Source organism: Gopherus flavomarginatus, chromosome 4 (assembly GCF_025201925.1).
Source record: "Gopherus flavomarginatus isolate rGopFla2 chromosome 4, rGopFla2.mat.asm, whole genome shotgun sequence".
NCBI classification, from domain to species: Eukaryota; Metazoa; Chordata; order Testudines; family Testudinidae; genus Gopherus; species Gopherus flavomarginatus.
The window spans coordinates 96,716,191-96,742,872 of record NC_066620.1 but is presented as its reverse complement, the minus strand read 5'-3'; the positions used below and the strand labels follow the sequence as shown (position 1 = coordinate 96,742,872).

At 42.9% G+C, this 26,682-nt stretch overlaps 1 protein-coding gene and 1 long non-coding RNA gene across 4 annotated transcripts in view; one reads left to right on the top strand and one right to left on the bottom strand.

Moving 5' to 3' along the window:
* Positions 1-26,682, top strand: part of SYNJ2 (synaptojanin 2) — a 93,313-nt gene that overhangs the window by 16,244 nt on the left and 50,387 nt on the right. For 2 of the 3 annotated variants that reach the window (XM_050949434.1, XM_050949435.1), the window contains exons 2-5: positions 10,826-10,986; positions 13,216-13,441; positions 23,527-23,610; positions 25,982-26,043. In XM_050949434.1, coding sequence (XP_050805391.1) covers positions 10,883-10,986; positions 13,216-13,441; positions 23,527-23,610; positions 25,982-26,043 — 476 coding nt within the window. In that variant the 5' untranslated portion in view covers positions 10,826-10,882. Of the gene's footprint in view, positions 1-10,715; positions 10,987-13,215; positions 13,442-23,526; positions 23,611-25,981; positions 26,044-26,682 lie in introns of all 3 variants that reach the window. The other variant, XM_050949433.1, reaches the window with a different exon arrangement.
* LOC127049344 (uncharacterized) overlaps positions 1-26,682 on the bottom strand; it is a 100,917-nt gene that overhangs the window by 53,037 nt on the left and 21,198 nt on the right. The window lies entirely within an intron of this gene.

Genomic DNA, 26,682 nt, shown 5'->3' with positions numbered 1-26,682 from the left:
TGCATAGTTCTCTTTAAAAAAAGCCACAGAGGTCTGTACTTAAATAGAACGGACCAAAGGTTCCCAAGTGTTTCCCAGGGCAGATTACAGAGATTAGAGAGAGAGAGTGTCATTTGCGTGCCTGCTCTCTCATTGGTAGTTGGGGTACCATTTTTCTCTGGTCCCAAATACGTGACTTCACAATCCCTACAGCAATTGCTTCCATGGAAAAGTGAGACCAGGAAGATATTTAATGTATTTTTCACTTCTTTTAATGCATTTTAACAGCTGGAAAGAAGGAGAACAGCGCAATGGAACCAGCCCGCTCTCTGCAGTGCACCAGTGTTTTGCAGACCACAGTTCAGGAACCTATGGAATGGGCAGTGACAGAGTGGTCTATTTGACCAGTTGGTCACTATGGGAAACCTGCAAGCAAATCAGCACCTTTTGTGAGTGCTAAATTAGCCAAAAATATTTTGAAAATACTCTACTCTTCAAAGGCATACACAAAAGAGCATATTTGCCAAGCTGAGAAACAATCTTTTGTAGGAAATACAAAATGTGTCTGGGAGCTCTCCGGGCAATGAATTAACCTGTAAATACCAGTACTTAAGGATCAGTATAAGTCTTAAGTCTCCTTGTCTACAGAAGTTTAGTGTACTCCATTTCTACCTGCCAAGGAGAGGAGAATAGAGGCTGCTTTTTACATTGCCTTGCCTTTGCACAAGAATGCTGATGGACCCTGTGAAGCTGCTCACAAAGTTAATGTTTCCCAGAAATGACAGCATTCACTTGTGTGCACTTATGTCAGTTTGGATGACTCACTAGATTCCCCGTTTTCTTTTTGTTTGGGAGGAGCTGTAATAGCATTAACAGCTGAAGGTTTCTGTGCTGTGCTTCAGCCAAGATTTTGCTTCTCAAGGCAGGTTTAGCAGTGATGTTTATTTTAAGCAGTATGCTAACGCTGGGTTTATGGTATTGTACAGCATACTGTTCAGATGCAGTAGTGCCAGTAAAAGATACGTGTACTGTATAAGGTAAATTCTGAACACGGTCAACTATGGGGGTTGCTTTATTTGATGAAATAACAGATTTCTCTTCTGAGGAATATTTTCTATGTATGGATATATATACGTATGCTAAAATGTAAGAGATTTTCACAGGCACAAAGGACAGGTAGGTGCCCAGCTTCAATATGTGCCTTTAAAAAGTGCCTCCTTAAAGTCTAGCATCAGTGCTTAGAGGGACGAAGAAAAGTTTTGTGGTTAAAACACTGGGTTGGGATTTGGGAGATGGAGTTCTGTTTGTGACTGCCACAGACTTCACTTATTCTCTGAGCCTAGACTCTCAGTCTGTAAAATGAGGATAATAGTACTTCACCGAGAAGAGGTGAGGATATGTGTGTTGATGACAGTGAGGCACTTGGCTACCATAGGGCTGGGAGCCATATAAATAGATTATGGGTCTATTACAGGAGTGGATGGGTGAGATTCTGTGGCCTGCAATGTGCAGGAGGTCAGACGTTAGATGATCATGATGGTCCCTTCTGGTCCCAAAGTCGGTAAGTCTGTGAGGAGGGTTTTTTATTTAAAAATTAAATTTAAATTCAGTCCCCATAACAATGGGGATTAATAGAACCCTCGATACAGATAGTTGCTGTATAAATTGTCAGTGAAGATAGCTTGATGAAGCCCAGTGAACAACTGCAGTTCACAAAAGAAAATGGGATACTTGGGTGCAATAACATAAGGCTAGAAAATTTTTTTCTGAAAAATACTGTATTTTATCAAGCAGAGATAAATGTTTTCATTAGAAGTCCGGTGTCCTTTGATCACCTTACCATGAAATATAGCGGAGACTGAATAGGAGGAGATGATTGGGTTGTGGGATTTTCATATAACGAGTGTGAAAAAATGTGAGTGATTTCACTTGGAAAAGGAAAACGAGAAGAGTAGATTGAGGTATTCACAGCAATGTGAATTGAGAATGAGAATTGACTAGTTTCTCCTTTTTACTGTATTTCATAATAGAAAGCTTTGACACCTATGACATACACTGTGGGAGAAAATGAATAACAAGAGTCATATACGCAGGTTTAATAGAGAAGCCACATTTATTGATATCAGCAATGTTCCAGAATTATGCTTCCTGGGGTATCCTCACTGAATCTTGGTCAAGACAGCTGATTTCATAGGAGCTGAACAAAAAGTATAAAAGTTAATTTTGTCGTATTGTCTTGCTGAATGTTCTCCCAGACTCACCCTCCCACACACAGCATTCAGCGCATATTTCTGTGAATAGCTGAGTTTTCCCATTTGCTTTAAAGGTTCTCTTTACAGCCAACTATGATTATTATAGTTCACCACTGGGCTACATAATGATCTCAGTTACTATACATCAAATTTACACCTGGATAACTGTGTTCAGAGTTTAACTCATTATCCCTGAAAGGATAGTTTTCTTGTGTTTGCTCTAGTGAAATGGAAAGTGGACTCCTCCATCTTTCTCAGATGTTCTTATTTTCTATATCTGACTTTGAGGCATCTGGTTCTGGCCATTGTGGGAGACAAGATACCGGACTAGATGGGCCAGGGTCTGATCCATTATGGCTGCTTCTGTGTTCCTAAACATCTGTCAGCAGTGTAGTGATGAGAATGTCATTCCACATGTGCATTGTAACGGCTGGAATGAAGCAGGAATGTAGATGTTACCCACTTGTAAAGTAAATTCTAATTTTTGTTTAAACAACAATTTAAGTGAAGATTCAGAGTTTCTAAGGCAAGAGCTACTTTAAAAGTTCCACTGCTGGCATTGTTGCTTGTGCAAATGTGAAGTGCATATTAAGACCTGGAGCTCTTTGATTACTCTTCAAGGTTTCCTTTTCTAGGTTGCTTTAAATTGTTTCTTTTCTGCTGGCTCTGTGTATCAAGCGCTCTGTAGCTGTTTAAGCTGCATATAATATGCTTTCTACTACTGACCTGGGATGTTGATATAAAGGAGACTTTTACCATATTTTCCCTCTTTTTCTTCCAGCGTATTTGCATTCTTTTGTCATCTAAGATTTTTTGTTTTGAGAAATAGGGCTGGATTTTGGCCTTTCACTCCATAGGTGTGCAAGGAACCTCCTGGCCACAAATGAAGGCTGGCCACAATTAGAGTACGTGCAGTCCCCTGAGTACAAGGTTTGCTTCTGACTAGCACTGCTAGCAAATGAAAACTGCAGGGAATTGATTCAGGGTTAACTTTCCTTCTGATCTTAAAGGAATACTGGCTGCCTCGTAGAAATGTTTTTCTTCTAATCTTCAAGCCAGTTACATTTGATAAAGCAACAAATGTCTATGTCATGTCTGCAGTAGTTTTTTAATTCTCCTGCTTGTGTATTCAGTAAAACAAGCATAAACCTTCTGACTGATGTTCAGCTGCTCCTAAGTTGGTTCCTCACCCATGTGCACAGTGCTGATGCAGCAAGAGGGATCAAAAATGAAACACATCATGTAGTTTTGATGTGATTTATACTAATATGGTAGTTTAGTTATTTGCAATTTTTCAATCAAAGTTTTATTTGGAATCCCAAGAGATGCAACATTAAAATATTATGACAGAAATAAAATGGATAGAGAGCTACACATGTGAAAAGTTAAGGTTAGTGACACTAACAGTATTCCTCTATTTTGAAAATAAAAAATTGAGGAAAGTACCATATGGATCTACGGGGATGGTAGTATGTGTCTTATTTTAATTTCTCTCCCCTCGTGATTACAGTATCTGCTATATATCTTTTTATCAGTGTAAGTTCCGTGGCTTGAAGCTATTCCCTCTCTGCTGGCAAAATATCACAGCATTAATGCCAATCTGTGGTCCAGGAAAATTTGTAAACCATGAGCCCGTGAGAATTCCGGGTTGTCATCAGTTCACATACTGTAGGAAATAGGCTGCCATATGACAAGCTGATTTTATTTTTTTCGAACAGGAAGCTCTCTGTGGCCTTTTCTTTCGTGGAGACTTACTGCATAATAAAAGTGAAATTGTTTAGAGCCTAGAAAACCATCCTGTAAAATCTTGTTAGATAAATGCTTTATTTCCACCCAATCAATCAATAATTACCCAGCATGTTAGCAGTTGTAAATTTCAGGAACAGAAAAAATCAGCTTTTAATTTGTTAACCTAGAAGTATCTTGCATATTAACAACAACAACAAATAGATTTAGCAGTGTAAACAAAAGCTATGTCTACACTACGCAGCTTTTGACGACACAGTTGCGCTACAGCCCTGCCACTAAAAGGCGCGCAGTATAGCTGCTGTTTGTCAGCAGGAGTGCTCGCTGCTGCCGGCAAAGCGCTGTTCGCACCAGTGCTTGTCGTCAACAAAACTTTTGTCTTTCGGGGGGTGGAGAAGGTGGGTAACACCTCTGAATGACAAAAATTTTGTCTTTCATGCTAGTGTAGACAAAGCCTAAGACCGAAACCCTGGAAAGACTTGTGTGTGCTTGATTTTAAGTGTGGGTAGTCCCATTGCTTCAGTGAAACTATTCCTGTCTTTAAAGTTAAGCACATACATAAGTCTTTGTAGGAGCAGAGCCCAAAAGCTGTGTAGCTATTCTCACATTAAAGCAACTATTTAAAAAAAAAAAGGCAGGGGGCAGTTGAGGTGATATATACCAGAAGAGGAATCATATTTTTTAAAAAAAGTTTTAACTGGCAATAAATGAAGTTGATTTTGATTTATTGCTGGGTTCAGAATGAGATGTACTCATAGTTGTTATAATCAGACATGTATGGCCTAACTGCTCCTGGTAAGTACGGCAACTAGAAGAGTCGGCCCTGCAGCTGGTAATGCTACTATTGCCACACAAGATGGTATTTCAAACAGCATGATTGGGTAAATAAAGCTTTTGTTTTATTCTCTGGGTCTGTGTTTTCAGTCCAGCAAAATGTCTCAGTGAAATGATGAATGGACATGGCTCAGTCTAGGCTCGCATCACAAATGCAGCAGATGTAATTAGAGACCACTTCTTCTTTTTTTTTTTTTTTAGGGGGAGGGGGGAATTGGCAGCCTGTGCTTGGGGAGAGGCCCAGGAGTGAGATAACACAGGGAGCAAGTTTTCTTAGAACTGAGAGAAGAGCATTTCCAAGGCTAAGCTGAAAGTGCTGACAAAGAAGGAAAGGGGTGGAGCAAGTATGGAGGAAGCTGCATCAAAATGTGCGTGGGAAACTAGCTGGTGACCCAGCAAGCATCTGAACCCTGAAAAAGAAGAGTTGATTTTTTTTTTAAGGGTGGAGAGTACAGTAAGTCTGACTCTCAGGGCTTGGTTTTTCATGATTGGAGACTGGTGGTTTTGAGGCCATGCCTAACTCCAGGCTCGAAAGAGACATGATTTATAGTTTGAGAATGGTATTATATTGATAGCATTCTTATTGTTGTGCATGTTTCTGAAAGCTTGAGAAGCGAGCTCTTCACCTCCGCTCTGGCCCCTGTACGTCGCATAAAAGGGCCAGAGTGGCCTAGGACTGTCAAAGCTCCATCTCCATCCAGTGAGGATTCCCCCAGGACAAGCATTGTGAGACAACCTTAAGGCTGCCTACTGGGGATCCCTTTGCAAGCTCTGGTGTAGGTGGCATGTTGGAAGGGGAGGGGTCACAGCACTGGAGAGTCTAGGGTGTGCTGTGCCCCATAATGTAGCCTTGGGAAGCTGCTGTAAATTAGAGAGGCCTTCAGGGCTGCCTAAGATGGTATGTCTACAGAGCCTGTGGCAGAGCGACCCTCCCAGCCTGGGAAGACAGACTTGGGCCTGCAGGGCTAGTACTTTAAAAAATATCTGTGCACTTCTAAGTTGCAGCTTGGGCTCTGATGCCTAGGATGGAGTTGGGCGTGAGCTTCAGAGCCCAAGCTGCGATGTCTACACAACTGTTATTAGTGCAGTAGCACCAGCCCCTGAGCCCAAGTCCATCTACCTAGGCTGGGAGTTTACTTACTTGTAAGTTTCTCAGACCTGAAGAAAAGCGCTGTGTAAACTCGAAAGCTTGTCTCTCTCACCAACAGGAGTTGGTCCAGTAAAAGATGTTGCCTCACCCACCTTGTTTCTCTTATACCTTTAAAGTAAACAGAGAAGCCTTGCAGTAGAGAGTGCTTAAACTGCATATCATGGGCCTGCTCTAGCTCCTATTGCAGTTGGTGGCAAAATCACTAGGCCACGTCTAGACTCGGAAAATAGGATGTTAACAACAAACATGACTTTAAACAGGACATCACACCTTCTGTAGACAGGGCAAGTAATGTTTAAAAACATGTTAGCTGGTTTCGGTCAACCCGAGGCTCCCATCTAGTGTGGACTGGCTAATGACCTGTCTTCTAGACACAGTGCTTCAGTGGGAACAGGATGAGGCCCTCCTCAAACATCTGGGGCCCCAGGGTGGGTTGCACATCTCAGATGCTTTCGTATTTAAAAAAAAGAAAAAGATCTAATATCTCTGGCAAAGAAATAGTGAAATATCTTGGGTTAGATTCTGTTAGGGTGACCAGATAGCAAGTGTGAAAAATCAGGAGGGGAGGTAATAGACTGCCTATATAAGACAAAGCCTCTAATTTTGGGATATCTGCTCACCCTAGATCAGGGACGGGCAAACTTTTTGGCCTGAGGGCCGCATTGGGTTTTGGAAATTCTATGGAGGGCTGGTTAGGGGAGGGGGGGCATGGCCCGGCCCCAACCCCCTATCCACCCCCTCCTGCTTCTGCCCCCCTGATGGCCCCCCAGGACTCCTGGCCCATCCAACCCCCTGTTCCTGATGGCCCCCCGGGACCCCTGCCCCATGCAACCCCCAGCTCCCTGTCCCCTGACTGCCCTGCTGCCCCATCCAACCCCCGCTCCTTCCTGACTGCTCCCCCCCCGACCCTTGTCCCCATTCAACCCCCTTGTTCCCCACCCTCTGACCTCCCTAACCCCTATCCATGCCCCTGACCAGCACCCCAAACTCCCATGTCCTCTATCCAACCCCCCAGTCCCCTGCTCCCTGTCCCCTGACCGCGCTACTTGGAGCACCAGTGGCTGGTGGCGCTACAGCCGCGCCGCCCGGCTGGAGCCAGCCACGCACCGCACAGCATAGAGCACCGGGTCAGGCCAGGCTCTGCAGCTGCACTGCCCCAGGATCCTGCCATCCCGCCACCCAGAGCACTGCGCCAGCCGCGGCGTGAGCTGAGGCTGTGGGAGAGGGGCTGGGGGCTAGCCTCCTGGGCCAGGAGCTCAGGGGCCGGGCAGGAGGGTCCCGCGGGCCATAGTTTGCCCACCTCTGCCTAGAGTCTGTGCTATGCATCTAAAGCTATCGTAGCTTTAAGCTATCTTTACACCTTTCCAGTTGTGGTGGCTCCACAGGGTGGTGCATTGCCTGGCATAACTTTGGGCATGTCCACATAGCCTGTGTGGCAGCAAGCCTCCCATCTTGCCTCTCTAATATCCTGGGACTGACACGGTTACACCACCAGTGCATACAACGTTAAAGATAAGTATGCAGCATCTGGTGTTGACTGTCAGAGCATCTCTCTTCACGTTGGTAGATGTTTCAGTAACAATGGGCTGTTTACAATACACCCTGCTTCCATTGTATTTTTTGTTTGTATTTCCCCTCTGTGGTTCCTCGAGCGTTTTCTCTAGGCTCCCAGCTCCTCGGCCGCCACCTCTCTTGGGCAGAAACCAAATAGCCACATCTTTCTCCTTCCTGAGTGGGGGTTTTGCAGACTGGTTTGCAGGGTTCCTTCTGATGCTTGATACCCCAGCAAGCCAGACTGCCTACGCATGCCAGCATCTGTGCTTTGATTTCTCTTTAAAGGCTATGAATAACTGCAATTGCCAGCAGTCACAGATTGCCACGCTGTTCTTTATAAGCAGGCATATTTATTCTTAAGGTGAAAGCATTATAGAGAAAACGTATAAAAACATAGACATTCGTAGACTCATGCTAAAAGCTTACCAGAAGTCACCCATCAGTCTTTTGGGGGGCCTCAAAACCCTTCCAGCTTTTTCCCAAAAAAGATTAATGCCTCCCCTGGACAGAAAGTCCTGTCCATTTGCTGGATCAGAAAGAAGTCTCTGAATTGGCTTAAACTCCAGCTTTTAATCCAAAAGTCCTTTCTTTGTCTTTTGGTCTCTGGAGAATCCAGTTTGAACTAGTATATGTGAGCCCCTTCAAGTGATGGTACTTCTTTGGAGAATTGACTACCTGAGTTAATTTGCCCCACTGTCCTTAGTTCCTGAAGGAGCTGTGGTCATCCTCCCGCATGGAATTATATACAGTCCCTGGCCCACAATGATACATAAACTTAATACAGTAAGATCTCCCAAAGATATTGGCGGAAATTGCCATATCTGTCTCACCCAGCACACAGCCATCAGTTTGTCACTGCCACCTCCCTCATGCTGAAACTGACTATAACAATTTGTGTTTATTTGTGTATATTTGTGTTTCTTTACAGGATCACTTAATGCTGCCCCCAAACTCCTACCTGTGGGCCAGATCCTCAGCCGATGTAAATCAGCATAGCTCTGTTGACTTCAGAGGCGCTACACTGATTTACACCAGCTGAGGACCTGGCTCATAGTTGGTAAGCAACCCAGAACAAGGCATATTTTTCTGGATCCTCTCTCTTAGATGCCACAGAATAGTGTGTGATCAAGTGTGGTTAACCATTAAGCTAAATGATGTAATCTCCTGGTTTTAATCCTTTATAATTATGCATAGTCATTTGCAAAGTAAGTGGGAATAAAATACAGGGTTATTACCATTTCTAACGCTCAAAGCTATAGTACTAGCTAAGAAAATATAACATATGTGCTTAACAACGCCCCCCACCGCCAAGAATGGGAACATGGTGTACCCTTGTTAACAGAAAAAAACACTATGAAAATCACTTTTTATAAATAACCACCTACATTTGCCTTTATTGTGAACTAAACTCTGCAGAACAGCATGAATAGATTCAAACAGTCCCATGCTTCCTGCTGAAGTCCCACACAAATGGTCTGGGCTCCCCAAATATTCCCCTTAAGACAGATTTTCTCCCCTGTTCTGATGTCTGAAAATAAGAGTCGAGGGGAGTGTCAGTGCTTAAACGCCTTTTTATCAAAGCCTGATTCCCTACTACAGACTTATGCCTACACTACAGAGTTTTATCGACAAAAGTTATGCTGACGTACAGCCACACTTTAATTGAACTGCTGTTGCATGTCCAACCTATGCTCCTTGTGTCGGCAGAGCGTAACCACATTAGCAGCTGTTGCATCGACACAGAGCAGTGCACTGTGGATAGCTATCCCACTGTGCAACTGGCTGCAGGGTGCTTTGGGAAGGGTTTGCAAAGCCTCGTGGGGCAGGTGCAGTCACATGATGCAAGTTTCTCAATCCCATTGTTCCATGGGTATCCTAGTAGATTCCTAGCCGCTTTTCAACTGAAGTGTATATGGGTAGGAGGAAGGAGGAGAGAGTGTGACAGGGAGTGTGTGTGTGTTGGGTGGGGGGAGGGGAGACAGAGACAGATTGTATGTTGGGGGAGGGTGTACGTGAGAGAGATGGAGTTCATGCTGGGGGAGAGTGGGTGTGTTGGCATGCTGTCTTTTTAAGTTCAGACAGCAGCCAGAAGGTCCTGAGGCAGGGGTGGGGGACACCCCCCCACACACCAGACCCACCTCCCATCCTGGCTCAGCACAGCAGTCCCTCCCCCCTTCTGCCGGGGTAGCAGCAGCCTGCCTGCTGCTGTGTTCCTGGTGCAGGGGAGAGCAGGGTTCCAAGTTGCTCTTTGCTGCCAGAGTGACATGCTCAGCTGTCAGAACTTACTGAAGCTTTGAAAGAGGAGGGGTGCATGCCTGCAGGGCAGCCAAGTTCACAACAGTGAGCAGAGTGGTCACGGCAGGCATCATGGGATACTGGGGAAGGCCAGTTAAGTTGACATAATGAACGGCAGCATCTACACTGACGCTTTGTCACTTCGACTTTGACACCAAAAGCTTTGTGTCTCTCGTCGAGGTGGTTTTATTTTGTCAGCAGAACAGGAGAGTTTTACTGACAAAAGTAGCATTGTAATGCATACACCTCCATTGTTTTGTTGGCAAAAGCTGCCTTTTGTGGACAAAACTGTGTAGTGTAGACAAGGACTCAATCTTTCTGTACATTAACCCATTGTATTCATGCTAATTGGAACAGAAGACTTCAGGAGCTGCCTATGGGAGTAAACGGAACTGTGTTCTGCCAGCATGGGTGATATTTGCATTTTATTACTCTGTTTGAGCTAAAAGCTTCAACGTAATTGACAAATGTTTTATCGCAGGGTTTCACCGAAACAAACCCTTTGCACACTGAGAAAAGGATGAAATTTTCCCCGGGCAGTGAACCAGCACCAGGCCCCAGTCCCACTTAAACCCTCAAAATAGGCTTTGTCCTGGGCCTCCACATAGGGCCAACTTTCACGATAGCAGAGGGAAGAGTAGAAAAGTTTACAGTCTGTGAAATGTTGCTGCTTATTAAATGTGTGTCATAACTACATTGTCTTTTTAACTTTCCCCTGTAACTTATCCTTGTAGATATTGTGATCTCATGTTAGCCACATGCATCATAGGTTTTTTTTGACTTTCTCTGAAGCAGGAGATACTGATGGCTGGAGGCAGGAGAGCAGGCATGACAGATCGCTGGGCTGATTTGGAATGGCATAGCTTGTGTTTCTATATAATTCTTATGTAACTGTCACCTTTTAGGTAACACTCGGCTGCATTTTCTGGTCCTGGTGACAGGCTGTACATCGGTGGGAAAAATCCTGGATGCTGAAGTTTATAAAATCACCGCAACAGATTTCTGTCCCCTCCAGGAAGAAACCAAGGAAGAGGATCGTGTTAATGCCCTTAAGAAAATCCTGAACTCTGGGATGTTCTATTTCTCCTGGCCAAATGCAGGCTCAAACTTTGACCTGACAGTGCGGGCCCAGAAGCAGGGTGATAACAACTATGAATCTGGTAACTCCTTCTTCTGGTTAGTACTTCATGTTATCTCCAAGTTTTTAGTCAGGCCCAGCTTCCCTCTCCGTCTCATATAACCCCAAAGAAAAATAAAGATATAGATTTAAACCTAGATATGTTTTGCTTAACTAACATTTTACTTTACAGGGCATGTGCTCTGGCAGATTCACGGTCAATCAGGATTGAGCCAATAACATCTAGATTATTTATGTAACCCAGCTGCAAAAGCAAATTTAATAATTGGAGTTTCTAGTTTTTCTAGAAAGAAAAAATATATTTGCTATATTTACTGTATACAGTATAAATGCAGATAAGTAGTTTACTTCCCAAGGTCTTTTTAAAAATTATTTGTTTAATAAGCATTCTTAATGTGGTTAAAACCTGTACTTGTGCTCATACATCACTTCTGCTGTATTATGTTGTATTTCCTAATTCTCGTGGGTTTAAAATCTCTAGATTAACATTGCAGTAGTGTACCCTAGTTTTTACATTGCAAATATCTGTGTTAATCCATTAACTTGCAACTTACTGTAATCAAACCATTGCACATATGCTAACTCCTCTGATAAGCTGATGTGGACTTATTTTATTTACTGAGTAAAACAATTTTAAAAACAAAGTAAAAAATATGTCTCACTGCAGCAAAGATTGATTGAATGGAAAAAAATGCACAGAAACGAGGATCCTTCCTGTGTGGGCCCGCTGCAGAGGAAGTTGAATTTGTTTAATCCTACCAGTTTTGATAGGGTGCTCCAATCCCCCTCATCCTATATTTTTTTCTTTTAATGATAGGAAGTCACATAGGAAGCTAAACTGTAGTGGAAATAAATAAGAAGTTATATAATGCATGTGAAAAGTAATAATTTGTCAGAATTACACCTAAAGGTGCTGCTAGTGTGAAATACTTCTTGTGGCCAGCAGGTAAATATCATTAGCTGAACAGGGTTGTAATAGATGATTAATAGGTAAGGCAGAGCAATTCAATCTGGTAAATAATCTCTCCAGCTGGGATGTGATTTCACCTGATAAATGGTGTTTAGTTCAGAATAGTGAAATACAAAACCCAGTTTCAACTGTGTTGTGTGTGCCTTCCTCATGGAACTGCTGGCACAGCAAACCAGCTGTGTTCCAACAGAATTAAACTGCCAAATTAGAGGTCTATTTTTAATATAGAAATAGTACAATATATACAGTTGTTAAAGGCTTTGTCTTGATAGTTTGCTCTCAGAAGATACATGTTTGAATTCAGTGGCACATCTGCTTTCTGTATCAATCTATTGTGCCTTGTTAGATCTGTCTTAGTTTATGTGAAAGCCCTATGCTTTTATGTGTTGTCTGACATAAGATCCCTTGTATTTCTAAAATGAATATGTGAAACATATATAATATGAAATTTTAAAAAAACTCAAGATAGGCCACTAGTATGGAAAAATTTCATCCCCAATTTCCAAAGTTTGGAAAAAAATAAAAACGGGTGAAAAAAGGTTCTTATAATAGAAAGTGTCAGGCAACCTTAACTGTAGGCAGTGCTATCTGTGGACCCTATAACATGAACTGCAATAAAGAAATCCTACTGGAGTTTGCCTTGGATAAGATGGGTAGATTTTCTTTTTATGTGGAAGGAAGGAGGAAAATGCAGTTCTTTTGTAGCTGGTTTTTAGCTGTGTTATATAAAAATAGTAGAACAATTCTTCACTTTTTTCAAATGCTTTGCTCTGTGAAGCGCAAATCTTTAGTAGGATTCCACTGGTATAGTAACTGTAATAGGGAATTGCTGATGACTGATGGAAGTATATTGGAGAGACTATGCATACCTCTCAGACCTGGTCACAGACTGGCTTGCTTAATAAAAATAGCACAAAGATAATACTTCCATTGTAAACCATGCAAAACTCAGCTTGTAACTTTTCCTTTTAATTTTAGGCCTAGTTTATGCTGGGAAAACTTCCCCTGAAATTCCAGCAGGTTTTCAAAAGAGTTCTATATAGGCTGGGGCAAAGTCTTCTGGACACATGGGCAGAAGTATGGTGGCTGTCACACTGTTAAAATCTCTCAGTTTCTATGAATTATGGCCTTCACCAGGATTGTTACCTATTAATTATTAGTTTCAGGTAAAGTGAGGTAGGAAAAAAAAGGAATAACCTCCTATTATAAGCTTTAATTAGTGAACAACGTGGGGTGCAACTTGTTTCTCTTTCTCATTTTTTGAGTAAATGAATCTATGTTCTGTTGAATTTTGCAGGAACCAATTGCTGCATGTGCCCTTTAAACACAATCAGGTGAACTGCTCCGACTGGCTGCTAAAAGTGATCTGTGGCATAGTGGACATCCATACTGTCTATGCCTCTCACAAGAAGGCGAAAGTCTGCCTCATTTCCCGGATCAGCTGTGAACGAGCTGGGGCCAGGTTTCACATACGAGGGGTCAGTGATGATGGACACGTGTCTAATTTTGTTGAGACAGAGCAGGTAAATGAATGAATGGATCCTATAACCCTAAATAATTTAGTACATCAGTGTATAATTGGGGAATCGTTTACAGCAAGAATCAGAGGAACTCGGAAAATGCTTTTTTGCATGCAATGTTTTAAGATGCTGTTATGCATGAAGTGTCTCTTCACTTAAGCTCCTACGCAATCAGTTCTCCTTCAGTACCTGTAGCTTCTTGGGCAATCATAATTTATGTTTTTGATTTATTTCCTGGGGAGCTCTAGCTCCCCAGGCTTCTGTCAAATTATAAATGTGCTTTTTTCAGTGGATTCAGAAATTCCTGTCTTGCACGACAATGACTCATGAGCAAAATCAACTCATAAACCAGTGTTTCTCAAATGGGGGTACGTTGATCCCTGGGGGTCTGCCGGCGCTGCTGATCAACTCCTCCCCCTCCCTCCTTCAACTCCTCCCCCTCCCTTCCAGTGCCTCCTGCATACTGGGGAACAGCTATTCAGCGGCATGCAGAAGGTGCTGGGGGGAGGGGAGGAGCGTGGATGGGTCGTGGTCAGGGGAGAGGGCGGAATCATGTCCAGGGTTGCTGGCCCCGCTGATCAACTCCTCCCCATCCCTTCCAGTGCCTCCTGTATGCCAGGGAACATCTGTTCAGCGGCATGCAGGAGGTGCTGGGAGGCAGGGGAGGAGCGGAGAGGTGGCATGCTCAGGGAACAGGACAGAAAGAGGCGGAAAAGAAGAGGGGCAGGAGTGGATCGGGGCAGGAAGGGGTGGACTGGGGATGGAGTCTTGTGGGAAGGGGAGGAGTGAGGACAGGATCTGAGGCTGAGCAGAGGGCTTGGGGGTCTGCAGAATTTTTTAAATCAAAATGAGGGTCCTCAGGTTGCTAAAGTTTGAGAACTGCTGACATAAACCACAAGGTTCTCAATGGCTCCAAGCATCTCATCAATCAAGAGGCCAGTGCATCATCACAAGAGGAAAGTTTTTAAAAATACAGTTATTATAAAATGATAGGGAATTTTGCTCTGAAAATAAAATCTTTTTTTAAAAGTACTTCTAAAGTACAACTGATTCCCCATGCAACAGAAGGTGGGAGATAGTAAATGTGAAAAATCAGGACAGGTGTTGAGTGGTAATAGGCACCTATATAAGAAAAAGCCCCAAATATTGGGACTATCTCTATAAAATTGGGACATCTGGTCATCCTAAGAAAAGCAAAAGTTCTTTTGAAAGCTCTAGTAACTTTATTCCGCGCTTTTTTGTTAGGTCTGGACTACACTAGAAAAGGTTTGCTGGTACAGACACTGCTTTTACTGGCAAAAATGTGTTGTAACCAGTACAGCTTACAGTAGTTCACGAAATGAAATCAGCTATGCCAGCAAAAGAGTTCCCCCCATGTAACTGTGTCTATACTAGGGCTTTTGCTGGCATAAAAATATCATAAAAATAACACCCCTAGCCAACATTATTATACTTGCAAACGTGTCTAATGTGGACCTGGCCTTAATCTCCTTAGCCGTCTTCCTGGGAGGAAGATGGTCTTGTAGTCAATACACAAGACTTCATTTGTGACCCTAAGCAGGCCACTTAGCTGTGGATCTTGCAAGCACTTACGTGCATAAGTAGTCCCAGGACAACATTTGTGCACATGGTTACTTTATGGATAAGTGTGTTCAAGGTTAGTGTCATAATTTTTTGTCACAATTTTTCCATCTGTAAAAAATGGATAACAACTTCCTACCCCTCAGGACTTTTGCAAGGCTTAACTAATACAATGTCAGTGTTCAGATACCATAGTAATCTCCACAGTATAATGAGGGAAAGGTTATGGAGCTTTGAAATGCAATGCACTAGTCAGGAGGAAGGTACATGACAAAGAAACCAGAAAGTGTGTGAGAGATAAAAAAGTTCTTCTAGCCAACTAAGTAGAGCAAAGAGGACAAAGAGAGAAGCTGTCATCTGGTCAGTGGCCAGGAGGCAAATTCCAATACATCTCCATTGGGATAGAGTTGGCTTTGCATACGGGGTGTGGTTTGATAAGAGGGGATAAGGCAGGACTTTATACTTCAGGTTTGCCCAGCAGAAAGGTGGAAACCCTGCTAGTTCCAACTAGTGTTGATAACAAACACAAGGATGAAATGTGTTAATTTGATCTGGTTCCCTAAATTAACATGACCAAGCTAAATAACAGAGAGACCAAGGTGGATGAGCTAATATCTTTTACTGGACCAACGTATGTTGGTGAAAGAGACAAGCTTTCAAACTTTTCTTCAGGACATGAAGAAGAGCTGCATGTAGTTTGAAAGCTTATCTCTAATATCCTGAGACCAACACAGCTACAACAGCAGTGCAAACAAGGAAAATAAGTCATTTATTTACTGTGTATTGCTGCGTTTGCTACATTTAAAATAAACAAAAAGCCCTGGGCCCTGAAGAACCTGAGAGCTCCTATGTCTGCTGAACAGGACCGGCTGTAGGCACCAGCAAACCAAGCACGTGCTTGAGGTGGCACAATTCCAGGAATGGCTTTCCGGGAGATTTTTTTCCTTTTTCTTTTTGCTTCGGCAGTTGTGCTCTCAGAGGTTTTTGTTGTTGTAGTTGCATGGGGCGGCAAAAAACCTAGAGCCGGCCCTGCTGCTGAAATGAGCACTTTCGTATTCAGCTGTAGCCTCTCTTTCCTTTTTGGAAAAGGTATAGAAGCTACTCCCAGCCAAAAAAACGACCGTTTTAACCAAATGCAAATTTTAATGTTCATGAAGAGGGCATGTATATGGGAGATCAGAGATAAATGAGAAGGCCCTAACTTCCAGCATACAAAACGTCACCCCTAAACTTGGTCAACAGTTCTCAAAGTTTTCTGGAGCAAATGTACAAAACTCTGCCCTCAAAGCCTTAGAATCTATTTTTTGAAGAGTGGAATTTTGATGCCTAGTCCATTGGAAAACATTTCTGTTGTGGCGTACAGATGTGTGCACCTGTAGGTGAAATTTGCCCCTTGGCAGAGGGAACAGAAAAAAGAGAAAGATGTCACTATGTTCACCTTCTGAAGCAATGTATAATCCCCGTAGACCATACCAAGTATAGCATAGTACTTTCTCACCAAAATATGTGGGGGATGCTTTGATCTTCCTGTAAAGGAAGGGAAGTTAGATGTTGAGATGGGTAGCCATCCTTTCCTGGGTCAGCCCCAAATTCACAGTGCTACCTCCTAGGTTCAGTTGCTAGTTCTGTATACAATTACTATTTCTCAGTATGCCAGCCATTTGGGTCCAAGGTTCCTTAGCTTATTTTATTATGCTCTTGCATGCTGGCAATGATTAACACAAAAATATAATGCCCATTGCATCACAGCAAAAATGGAGTTCAGCCCCTAATGGAATGGCAAAATGCTGATAGATTGCTGACAGTTGAATGGGACAGGGGTTCGTCAGGAGCAGTGCAGCCTGATGTACTTCTCTTCCAATTCAGCAAGTAGCCATCTAAGAGTGGGAAGACTAGAGGTTTTTGAGTGATTCGGAACTGGAAAAGGCAAAGCCAAAGCAGAGAGGAAATGAGTACAGGGTGACTTAATCAATATGGCTCCAGGACTTGAAAGATCAATAACTATAAGAGTGCTCTGCTGATTTTTAAAAAGATAAAAGTTCACCTTTCCATTAGTAATAGGTATAATTTTTGCCAGGCTAACTGTCCTAAGAAAATAAATTGGGAGCTAACCATCAAGATATATGAGGTCCAGTTCAATCTGGCATCCACTTATCGTTAGGAAGTAAAAGCCCTAAATTAAACTCACTTCTGCTTTCATAGTAGACTACTGACTAATCAGCTATGAGGTAATATCTTGGCTGTCTGTAATTAGAATAACATTTTGTTTCCATTTGCAGCAGCCTGTACAGTGCTGGCATGCTGGCTCTGTGCTTCATGAATAAATATCACCCCAGGATTCTGAAAAGGCAGGACTCTCTCCCCCTTTACAGAGCTTTAATTCTAATATTTCTGTTTTAAGAAGAAGAAACTACGATTAGCCTTCTCTCCAGGCAGCTCTTTTATGCATAGATGGGATTCTTTTGTCTCCCACTGAGTTAGCCTTGTGGCATTTCAGCTCTGCAATGAGTCACTTTTTGTGGGCTCACTTAACTGCTGTGACTCACTGTGCAGAAAAGGAGTGGGGGAGCTAAATATCTCACGTTAGTTTTTGCTTTTCAAAATCAGGCCACCAGTCAATCTTTTAGTTATTTGGTCATTTACTTTATTCACTTTACAAGAAAGATGAAAGCAGTCAGAAAGGCTGACACAGCAGAAGTAGAGGGTGAGGGGCATTGTGGAAAAGCCTTCTGAAAGTGTGCACTTGAACTACTGTAGCCAGTGTTTTATAAAAGAAGGGACACCTCTTCCTACTCACAGTGCCCTAAATAATCTTTTGAGAAGGGTTTGAAATGATGCTTTGTTCCCAGAAGGGGCCTAAATAACATGTTTTTGCTTTGCTTTGTTCCCAATGTTTCATATAGCAAGGAAAAAAGTAAGACATCTATTTGATGGATTTCTACTGAGAACAAAAGTTAACTTCGTCCAACCTTCCCTCCCCCGCCCCCATAGTTAGGAGACTCCACCACATTCCTTTCCTTTCTCCAGATAGTACCGAAGAAGCAAGTACGCGTTCCTTATTTAGTTTGTGCTTGTCATTGTTAACATTTCAGCTTTCCGCTCCTTCCCTGCATTTGTCCTCCAGGGAACCGTCAGCTCTTGAGCAAACCTCTTTTTTTTTTCCCCCAGTATTAAATTCTCAGTGTATGATTTTGGCTGTTTTTAAGCAAAAAGAATTCTCAAAAAGATGAATTAGTGGGTTTTTTTGTCCCCCCCCGCAGTACGGTAGAGCCTCAGAGTTACGAACACCTAGGGAATTGAGGTTGTTCGTAACTCTGAAATGCTCGTAACCCTGAACAAAATATTATGGTTGTTCTTTCAGAAGTTTACAACTGAACATTCACTTAATACAGATTTGAAACTTTATTATGCAGAAGAAAAATGCTGCTTTGCCTGTAAGATGGCTGTTCTGAGACTTCATTGCAAAATTTAGAGAAAACTGCTTTTTGGAATGGCATGGCATGACTTTGAACTCCCAGTTGTCTAGGAGGAGTTAATGTAGGAGCAATTATCTAGGAAGAAGTGCCCTTTTGAATGGCATGGCATGATCTTGATCCTAATCCACTTGGAGGAATGCTAGCCTCCTAGGAGTAGATAGTCTGACTGTTCATATGTGCATAGATTCCAGACCAGAAAGCCCATTGTGATGATCTAGTTTGACCTCCTGTATAACAAAGGTCATAAATCTTCCCCAAAATAATTCCTAGAGCAGATCTTCTAGAAGAACTTCCAATCTTGATTTAAAAATTGCTAGTGCAGGAGAAACCTCCACAACCCTTGGTCAGTTGTTCCAGTGGTTAATTAATCTCACTATTTAAAAATTATGCCTTATTTCCAGTCTGCATTTGCCAGCTTCATCTTCCAGCCACCTCAGTCCCTGGAAAAATCATGGAGCAGGTCCTCAAGGAGTCAATTCTGATGCACTTAGAGGAGAGGAAAGTGATCAGGAACAGTCAGCATGGATTCACCAAGGACAAGTCATGCCTGACTAACCTAATTGCCTTCTGTGATGAGATAACTGGCTCTATGGATTAGGGGAAAGCAGTGGACAGGTTATTCCTTGACTTTAGCAAAGCTTTTGATATGGTCTCCCACGGTATTCTTGCCGGCAAGTTAAAGAAGTGTGGGCTGGATGAATGGCCTATAAGGTGGATAGAAAGCTGGCTAGATTGTCAGGCTCAACGAGTAGTGATCAATGGCTCCATGTCTAGTTGGCAGCTGGTATCAAGCAGAGTGCCCCAAGGGTTGGTTCTGGGGCCGGTTTTGTTCAATATCTTCATTAATGATCTGGAGGGTGGCGTGAACTGCACTCTGAGCAAGTTTGCAGATGACACTAAACTGGGAGGAGTGGTAGATATGCTGGAGGGTAGGGATAAGATACAGAGGGACCTAGACAAATTAGAGGACAGGGCCAAAAGACACCTGATGAGGTTCAACAAAGACAAGTGTGGAGTCCTGCACTTAGGATAGAACAATCCCATGCACTGCTACAGACTAGGGACCAAGTGGCTAGGCAGCATTTCTGCAGAAAAGGACCATGGGGTTACAATGGACGAGAAGCTGGATATGAGTCAACAGTGTGCCCTTGTTGCCAAGAAGCCTAACAGCATTTTGGGCTGCATAAGTAGGGGCATTGCCAGCAGATCCAGGGATGTCATCATTCCCCTCTATTCGGTATTGGTAAGGCCTCATCTGGAGTACTGTGTCCAGTTTTGGGCCCCACACTACAAGAAGGATGTGGAAAAATTGGAAAGAGTCCAGCAGAGGGCAACAAAAATGATTAGGGGACTGGAGAACATGACTGATGAGGAGAGGCTGAGGGAACTGGGATTGTTTAGTCTGCAGAAGAGAAGAATGAGAGGGGATTTGATAGCTGCTTTCAACTACCAGAAAGGGGGTTCCAAAGAGGATGGATCTAGACTGTTCTCAGTGGTACCAGGAGTAATGGTCTCAAGTTGCAGTGGGGGAGGTTTAGGTTGGATATTACGAAAAACTATTTCACTAGGAGGGCGATGAAGCACTGGAATGGGTTACCTAGGGAGGTGGTGGAATCTCCTTCCTTAGAGGTTTTTGAGGTCAGGCTTGACAAAGCCCTGGCTGGGATGATTTAGTTGGGGATTGGTCCTGCTTTGAGCAGGGGGTTGGACTAGATGACCTCCTGAGGTCCCTTCCAACCCTGATATTCTATGATTGTGATATACCTTTCTCTGAAGAGCCCCTTATCAAATATTTGTTCCCATGTAAATACGAATACATTGTAATCAAGTCACCCCTTAACCTTCCCTTTGCCAAACTAAATAGATTGACCTTATTTAGGCCATGTCTACATCTAAAATTTTGCAGCGCTGGTTGTTACAGCTGTATTAGTACAGCTGTATAGGGCCAGCGCTGCAGAGTGGCCACACTTACAGCAACCAGCGCTGCAAGTGGTGTTAGATGTGGCCACACTGCAGCGCTGTTGGGCGGCTTCAAGGGGTTTTGGGGAAGGCGAGAGCAAACCGGGGAAGGAGACCAGCTTCGCCGCGGTTTGCTCTCGCGTTCCGCGAACCACCCTGCAAACCGCAGGGAAGGAGACCTGCTTGCTCGGGGGTTCGGCGAACGCGAGAGCAAACCGGGGAAGGAGACCAGCTTCGCCGCGGTTTGCTCTCGCGTTCCCCGAACAAGCAGGTCTCCTTCCCTGCGGTTTGCAGGGGGGTTCGCGGAACGCGAGAGCAAACCGCGGCGAAGCTGGTCTCCTTCCCCGGTTTGCTCTCGCGTTCGCCGAACCCCCGAGCAAGCAGGTCTCCTTCCCTGCGGTTTGCAGGGTGGTTCGCGGAACGCGAGAGCAAACCGCGGCGAAGCTGGTCTCCTTCCCCGGTTTGCTCTCGCCTTCCCGGAACCACCCAGCAAACCTCAGGGAAGGAGACCTGCTTGCTCGGGGTTCGGGGAACGCGAGAGCAAGCCGGGGAAGGAGACCAGCTTGATTACCAGAGGCTTCCTCAGGTATGCTGGGATACCTGCTTATTCCACGGAGGTCAAGAAAAGCGCTGGTAAGTGACTATACTTGATTACCAGCGCTGGATCACCAGCGCTGGATCCTCTACACCCGAGACAAAACGGGAGTACGGCCAGCGCTGCAAACAGGGAGTTGCAGCGCTGGTGGTGCCCTGCAGATGTGTACACCTCCTAAGTTGCAGCGCTGTAACTCCCTCACCAGCGCTGCAACTTTCTGATGTAGACAAGCCCTCAGTCTGTCATTATAAGACATGCTATCTAACCCTTTAATCATTCTTGTGGCTCTTCTCTGTATCGTCTCCAATTTATTAACATTCTTTCTGAATTGTGGGCAGCAGAACTGGACACAGTATTCCAGCAGGGGGTGACCAGTGCCAAATACGGAAGCAAGATCTCCTACTCAAGATTCTCTTGTTGACGCATTCAAGGACCATGCTAGCCCTTTTGCCCAGTGTTGCACTGGGCACTTATGCACAGCTGATTATCCACCACAATCCACAGAATTGTACTGTATATGTGATACTGGATGCATATTATCTCCTTCTATAAGAGCTTTGTCTGTCTGTGACATGAGGTAGCTTTAACATTTCATTTCAAGTTATGCCGATAATTGACTCATCCCATTTGTCAGCAAGTGACTGTTCTTAAAATCGTAAATGAGTCAAGATCCAACTCCAGAATTTCTTACAGATTGTAGGCCAGATTCTGAGCTGGTGTGAGTCAGCATAGCTCCGCCAATGTCACTGGAGCGACCCCAGTTTACACCAGCTGAGAATCAGGCCTGCTGTGTCTGACTTTATTTTTTACAGATGATTCGAGGGTTAGAGGTCATTGACTCCTTTGATTTCTATGACTGGCCTGCTCAATGAGGAAAAGAAAGAGGCGAGGACGGGGTTACTTACTTCTCATGTTGCATTCCCGCCACATTACGCTAAGTAGTTCCTGGGGCAGAAACAGAAGGAGAACAGCATCAATCTTAGGTTTTTATAGAGCACCTGTCACCATGGTAACTAAGCATTGCACACAATTAAGAGCATTGATTGAAAAACTGTTTTGGACAGGTTTGTTTTACATCATGAGCTGAACTCCATCAGGCTAAGGTTGGTTCTAACACTAATGCCTTCTCTGTCCTCGATGAACTCACTTAACCTCTCTCTCAGCAAAATGGGGATAATAATAGACATGTACCTACCTTCCAAAAGTGTTGCGAGGGTTAATGTTTGTCAGTGATATATGTAAAAATAATATTCTCGCCTGTAAATCTCAAAGCAATTTACAAAAGAGGTAATTTTACAGATGGGGAAGCTGGGGCACAGAGGCTTAAGTGATTTTCCCATGGTCACCCAGCAGGCCAGGGCATATCCAGGAATAGAACCCCATTAAAGTAGTGTGGTAACTGGTTTCCCATTGCCTAATCATCTTTCTTATGCAGCCTCTTTCTCAGCACCTGCTGTTCATCCCATTTTGCAACTACTGCCCAGCTGCTAGTTGATAAGCTAAATGATACAGTGTGACTGAAAAAGAAGGCAGCTGGATGAGCTGACTGATACCATTCATCTGCTGCTGGGCTTTGGAAGGCTCATTGTGATACACAAGAAAACTGAGACTTGTATTAGATATCGCAAATGGAAAAGGGCCAGGATTCCATTGCTAAGTATAGGCCAGGGCAGTGAAATTGACTTTACGCTGTTGCTATCTGGTAATACTATGTCTGAACATATATCCTTTTAGACTAGGCTCATTTAAAATATAATACTTTTGGAGGTAGGGTTAGAGGGGAGCATGGGGTACATCCTTTGTGCTTCTAATGTGTTAGCTTTGCTGCAAGATTAGTTTACTAGCATTGTTAACAGAGATAAATACAAAGGGTGGGAGAGAGTGCTGGCTAAGGAGAGAAGAGGACTGGAAAGATTTTACTATAAGCATCCTGGATAAGAAATAGTGCACCTAATCTTATTCCTTGCATCTCAAAAGAGGAGCGGCAAAGCTGAAGGTTTCATACACAAGACACTGACAAGACAAAACGTGTGGTCAAAGAAAATAGTTACTAGAGCAGCGGATAAGCTTATCCAACACCTGGCATTAACCATCACTGGTCACATGGAACGATGACATCTCCGTAGTTAAAATTCCGTGAAAGAGAAAGTGGCCTGTCTCAGTCTGTCCACCAGCGTAGCTAGTGCATCTTAAGTGTGAGGAAAATCTCTGTCATACAAGCATCTGTGCCTTAAATTCTCTTTTATTACCAGTGAGTAGCAAATTAAATCTAGTGAGTTGGCATGAAAGCAAACAAGGCATGATTTTGTTTCCATTTCTGTGAGGTCAGGAATACTGACAGAGCCATATCAAGATAAACTAAATTCTACCATTTGCCTTTTCTTCAGAATTTATATCTTAACTTGTGTGGTCTGATTGAGGAGTGGCCGAACAGTACTTTTCACTGAAGAGTCTTTCCCTTTATGTTATTGCTGCAGACAATTTATTTGGACGATGACATCTCTTCCTTTGTTCAGATCAGAGGCTCCGTTCCACTGTTTTGGGAGCAACCAGGGCTTCAGGTAAATATTATAAAAAATCAAGTGGTCTATCACTAATGCTACTAAAACTTGCATAGGATTTGTTTATTAATGGTATTCATTCACTAGGAGACTTGCCCTGTGAAGTACTGAACTCTTTTGACTCTGTTTCTATTTGTGGGAAAGTTAGGCTGTTTTTAAAAGGACTAGGCAAATAGCTATTCAGTGATTAGTTTTTGAAGATCAATATTTTAAGTGCTCAGATAACGCCAAAGAAGAGTTAATAATTTATTTACACTGATGTTTCTTTATAATGTTTTTTACTTCACCCAGAATAACCTTTCCATCTGAAATGCCAGTTTGGCATGGTGTCTTAGCCCTCCATAGTATAGGTGGGGGCTCCAGTGCAGGAGCTCTATGATTTTAGAATAAATATAATTGGTATATGGGTGTATTTGATAGATTTAATAGATGCTAAGGCCAGAAGGGACTATGATGATCATCTAGTGTAACCTCCTGTATGCCACAGGCCAGAGAATTTTACCAAGTATTTCTTGCATCAACTCCAATAACTTATATAACAATTTGAAAGTTAAAATGTGTTTGTTTATGATTATTTGTATTATCGTAGCACCTGGGAACCCCAGTCCTGAATCTTCACCCCCACTGTGCTAGGTGCTGCACACAGAACAAAATGACAGTCCCTGCTCCGAAGAGCTTGCCGTCTCAGACAAGAGATAGATACAGAAAGACCAATGGGGGAGTGCAAGGAAACAATGAGACCATACTAATCAGCATGACAGGCAGTGGTCTCAGCAGCCCAGCAGCTTAACAGTTGTGCACAGTGAGATGCTATACACACTTCCCCATAATCTTCAAAATCTCATTTCCAAAATTCTCTTGTTTAGAGTAGCTATGTCATCCAGCATTGAGCGTCAGAATTGTACAGGAGATTAATGTAATCTAAATACAATGCAGAATTAAAACAAACACACAAAACACCTCTCTACAAATGACATTGAAACCCTTATTGACGTTTTGGGCCAGAACCTACCTACAGTCATCATGCCAAATGCACTCCGGCCACACTGAGCTTAGCCATAGAATGTAGCTGTAGAAGTCTAATCATATAACACATTTTCCACATGGGCTGCTTCCTCAAGCAATTATAGTGTTTTTAAACCCATTTCCACCCAACCATTTATACAGGCCACACTTTCAATGAGATGTCATTGAATAGCTCAAGCAAGAGGCAGCCTGGTATTTTCACGTTGTCAGAACAGAAGGAAAAAAATAATTTGTTTGTACGTAGGTAAACACGCAGATATATAAATGTGTGTGTACATATACTGTATTCTGTACAATGTAATGGCTTTGAAATAAGAATAAGCTTTCATTTTAATATTCTATAATAATAAATGTCTTTGATTTAAATGCCTCAGGTTTGCCTTGGATATGAATTATGACAGTCCTATATTGCTTTGTATATTCTAAAGCCTGAAGATTATCCTTGAATTTATGCTTATGGCCTTTTTTAATTGGACAGAATGTTTTCCTCTAAGAAGGAAATGGCACACATTTGTGCTTATTCAGGGCTAGATTGTGCAACCTTTACTCACATTCGTAAGCACTTACTCATCAGAGCACTAATTCACTCCTTGTGTACATGTGCTGGCACCAAAGTGAGGAAGCGTTGCACAGTCTAGCCCTTACGTAGAAAGAAATACAGATTAAATACTGACAAACAGGAAACCAAACAAGATTTTTGAAAATTCCAAGTGGATCTTTTAGAGGATTCAGATATTCATTGGGAAAAAATATAATGTATTCAGCTGTACTGAATAGAAATACCAATACTTTATAAAAAATTTGAACCTACTGCTATTAACGTCAGTGTTAAAACTCTCACTGACTTAAGTGATACAAGATTTAGTCCATAAACCTTTATATTTAGAAAGCACTGTGCATGTATTATCCAATTAATCTGAAAAACAAAAGCTCGAACTAGTCAAGCCACGGTCTCTCCATAGAATTGGCAGATATGCAGTGCTTCCTGATTACTTGCAGGGGTAAGGAGGCTTGGGCACAGAGCTGTGGTGCAGTGAGAGGTTTTTGCTAGAGTATTGGCCAGGATAGAGAATTTGCTCGGCCATAAATAAGGGCGTAGATATCCCCTTAACAAATGTTAATTATCATTGTAATTTTAAATGTTGTTTTCTAATAAAAGCCATAACTAAGCCTTTTGTACTAAGTGCATTATGTGTAGGGGTGTGTGTAATCTGTTTGGGGTGTCTGGGTGCTAACAGACATTTTCTTTGAGGGAAATAGACATCTAGCAATTCAGGATTTCAGCAGCTTTATGAAGAGAATTACTTTATAATATTTCTTCTACTTTTTTTTTTTTTTTTTTTAGGTTGGTTCCCATCATCTGAGACTTAACAGAGGCCTGGAAGCGAATGCCCCTGCTTTTGACAGGTAGGCTTCATTAGACTCTGTTAGTAACACATCAGCTGAGCATGTAACCATGATTCCACAGCTGTACTCCGTCACAGTGAACCAGAGCTGTTAGAAGAGGAAAGCACTCATTAGATCATCTAGTCCATCGCCCTCGCTCTTGTACGATTATTCCCTACAGTATGGTTTTAGTGCTTTGTCCTTTCTGGTTTTGGTGGAAATTGAATCAAGATAATCTCAGCCTATTTCTGAAAGAGTTAAGAAATTCTGAATACTGTGCGAAAAAGTGCCATGTAACCATTTGAGAGTCAAAAATGATAAATTTACATTTGGAAATAATCTCTCTGTGCCCTTTCTTCCTCTTTTCTCCCAACTAAATAGAAGCTAAATGCAAACCCCTTGCATTCTGAGTTTATTTTTCTCCCTGTTTTTCTATGACTGGAGCTTGTTGTGGTAGTCTACTTTGGGAAGTCCCTGCCTTCCACTTCCCCTGAACTGCCTTCACATTGGAGGGTTTCACTCAGCAGAGGGGGAACCCACATAAGATAATGATGAGGATGCATAATTCCCACGAGGTTGAGGGGAAACTGTGCTGCAGATTGTGATCCCACTGCCCCATCTGACCCCAACCCCAGAGCACGGAGGATATGTGAACACTGC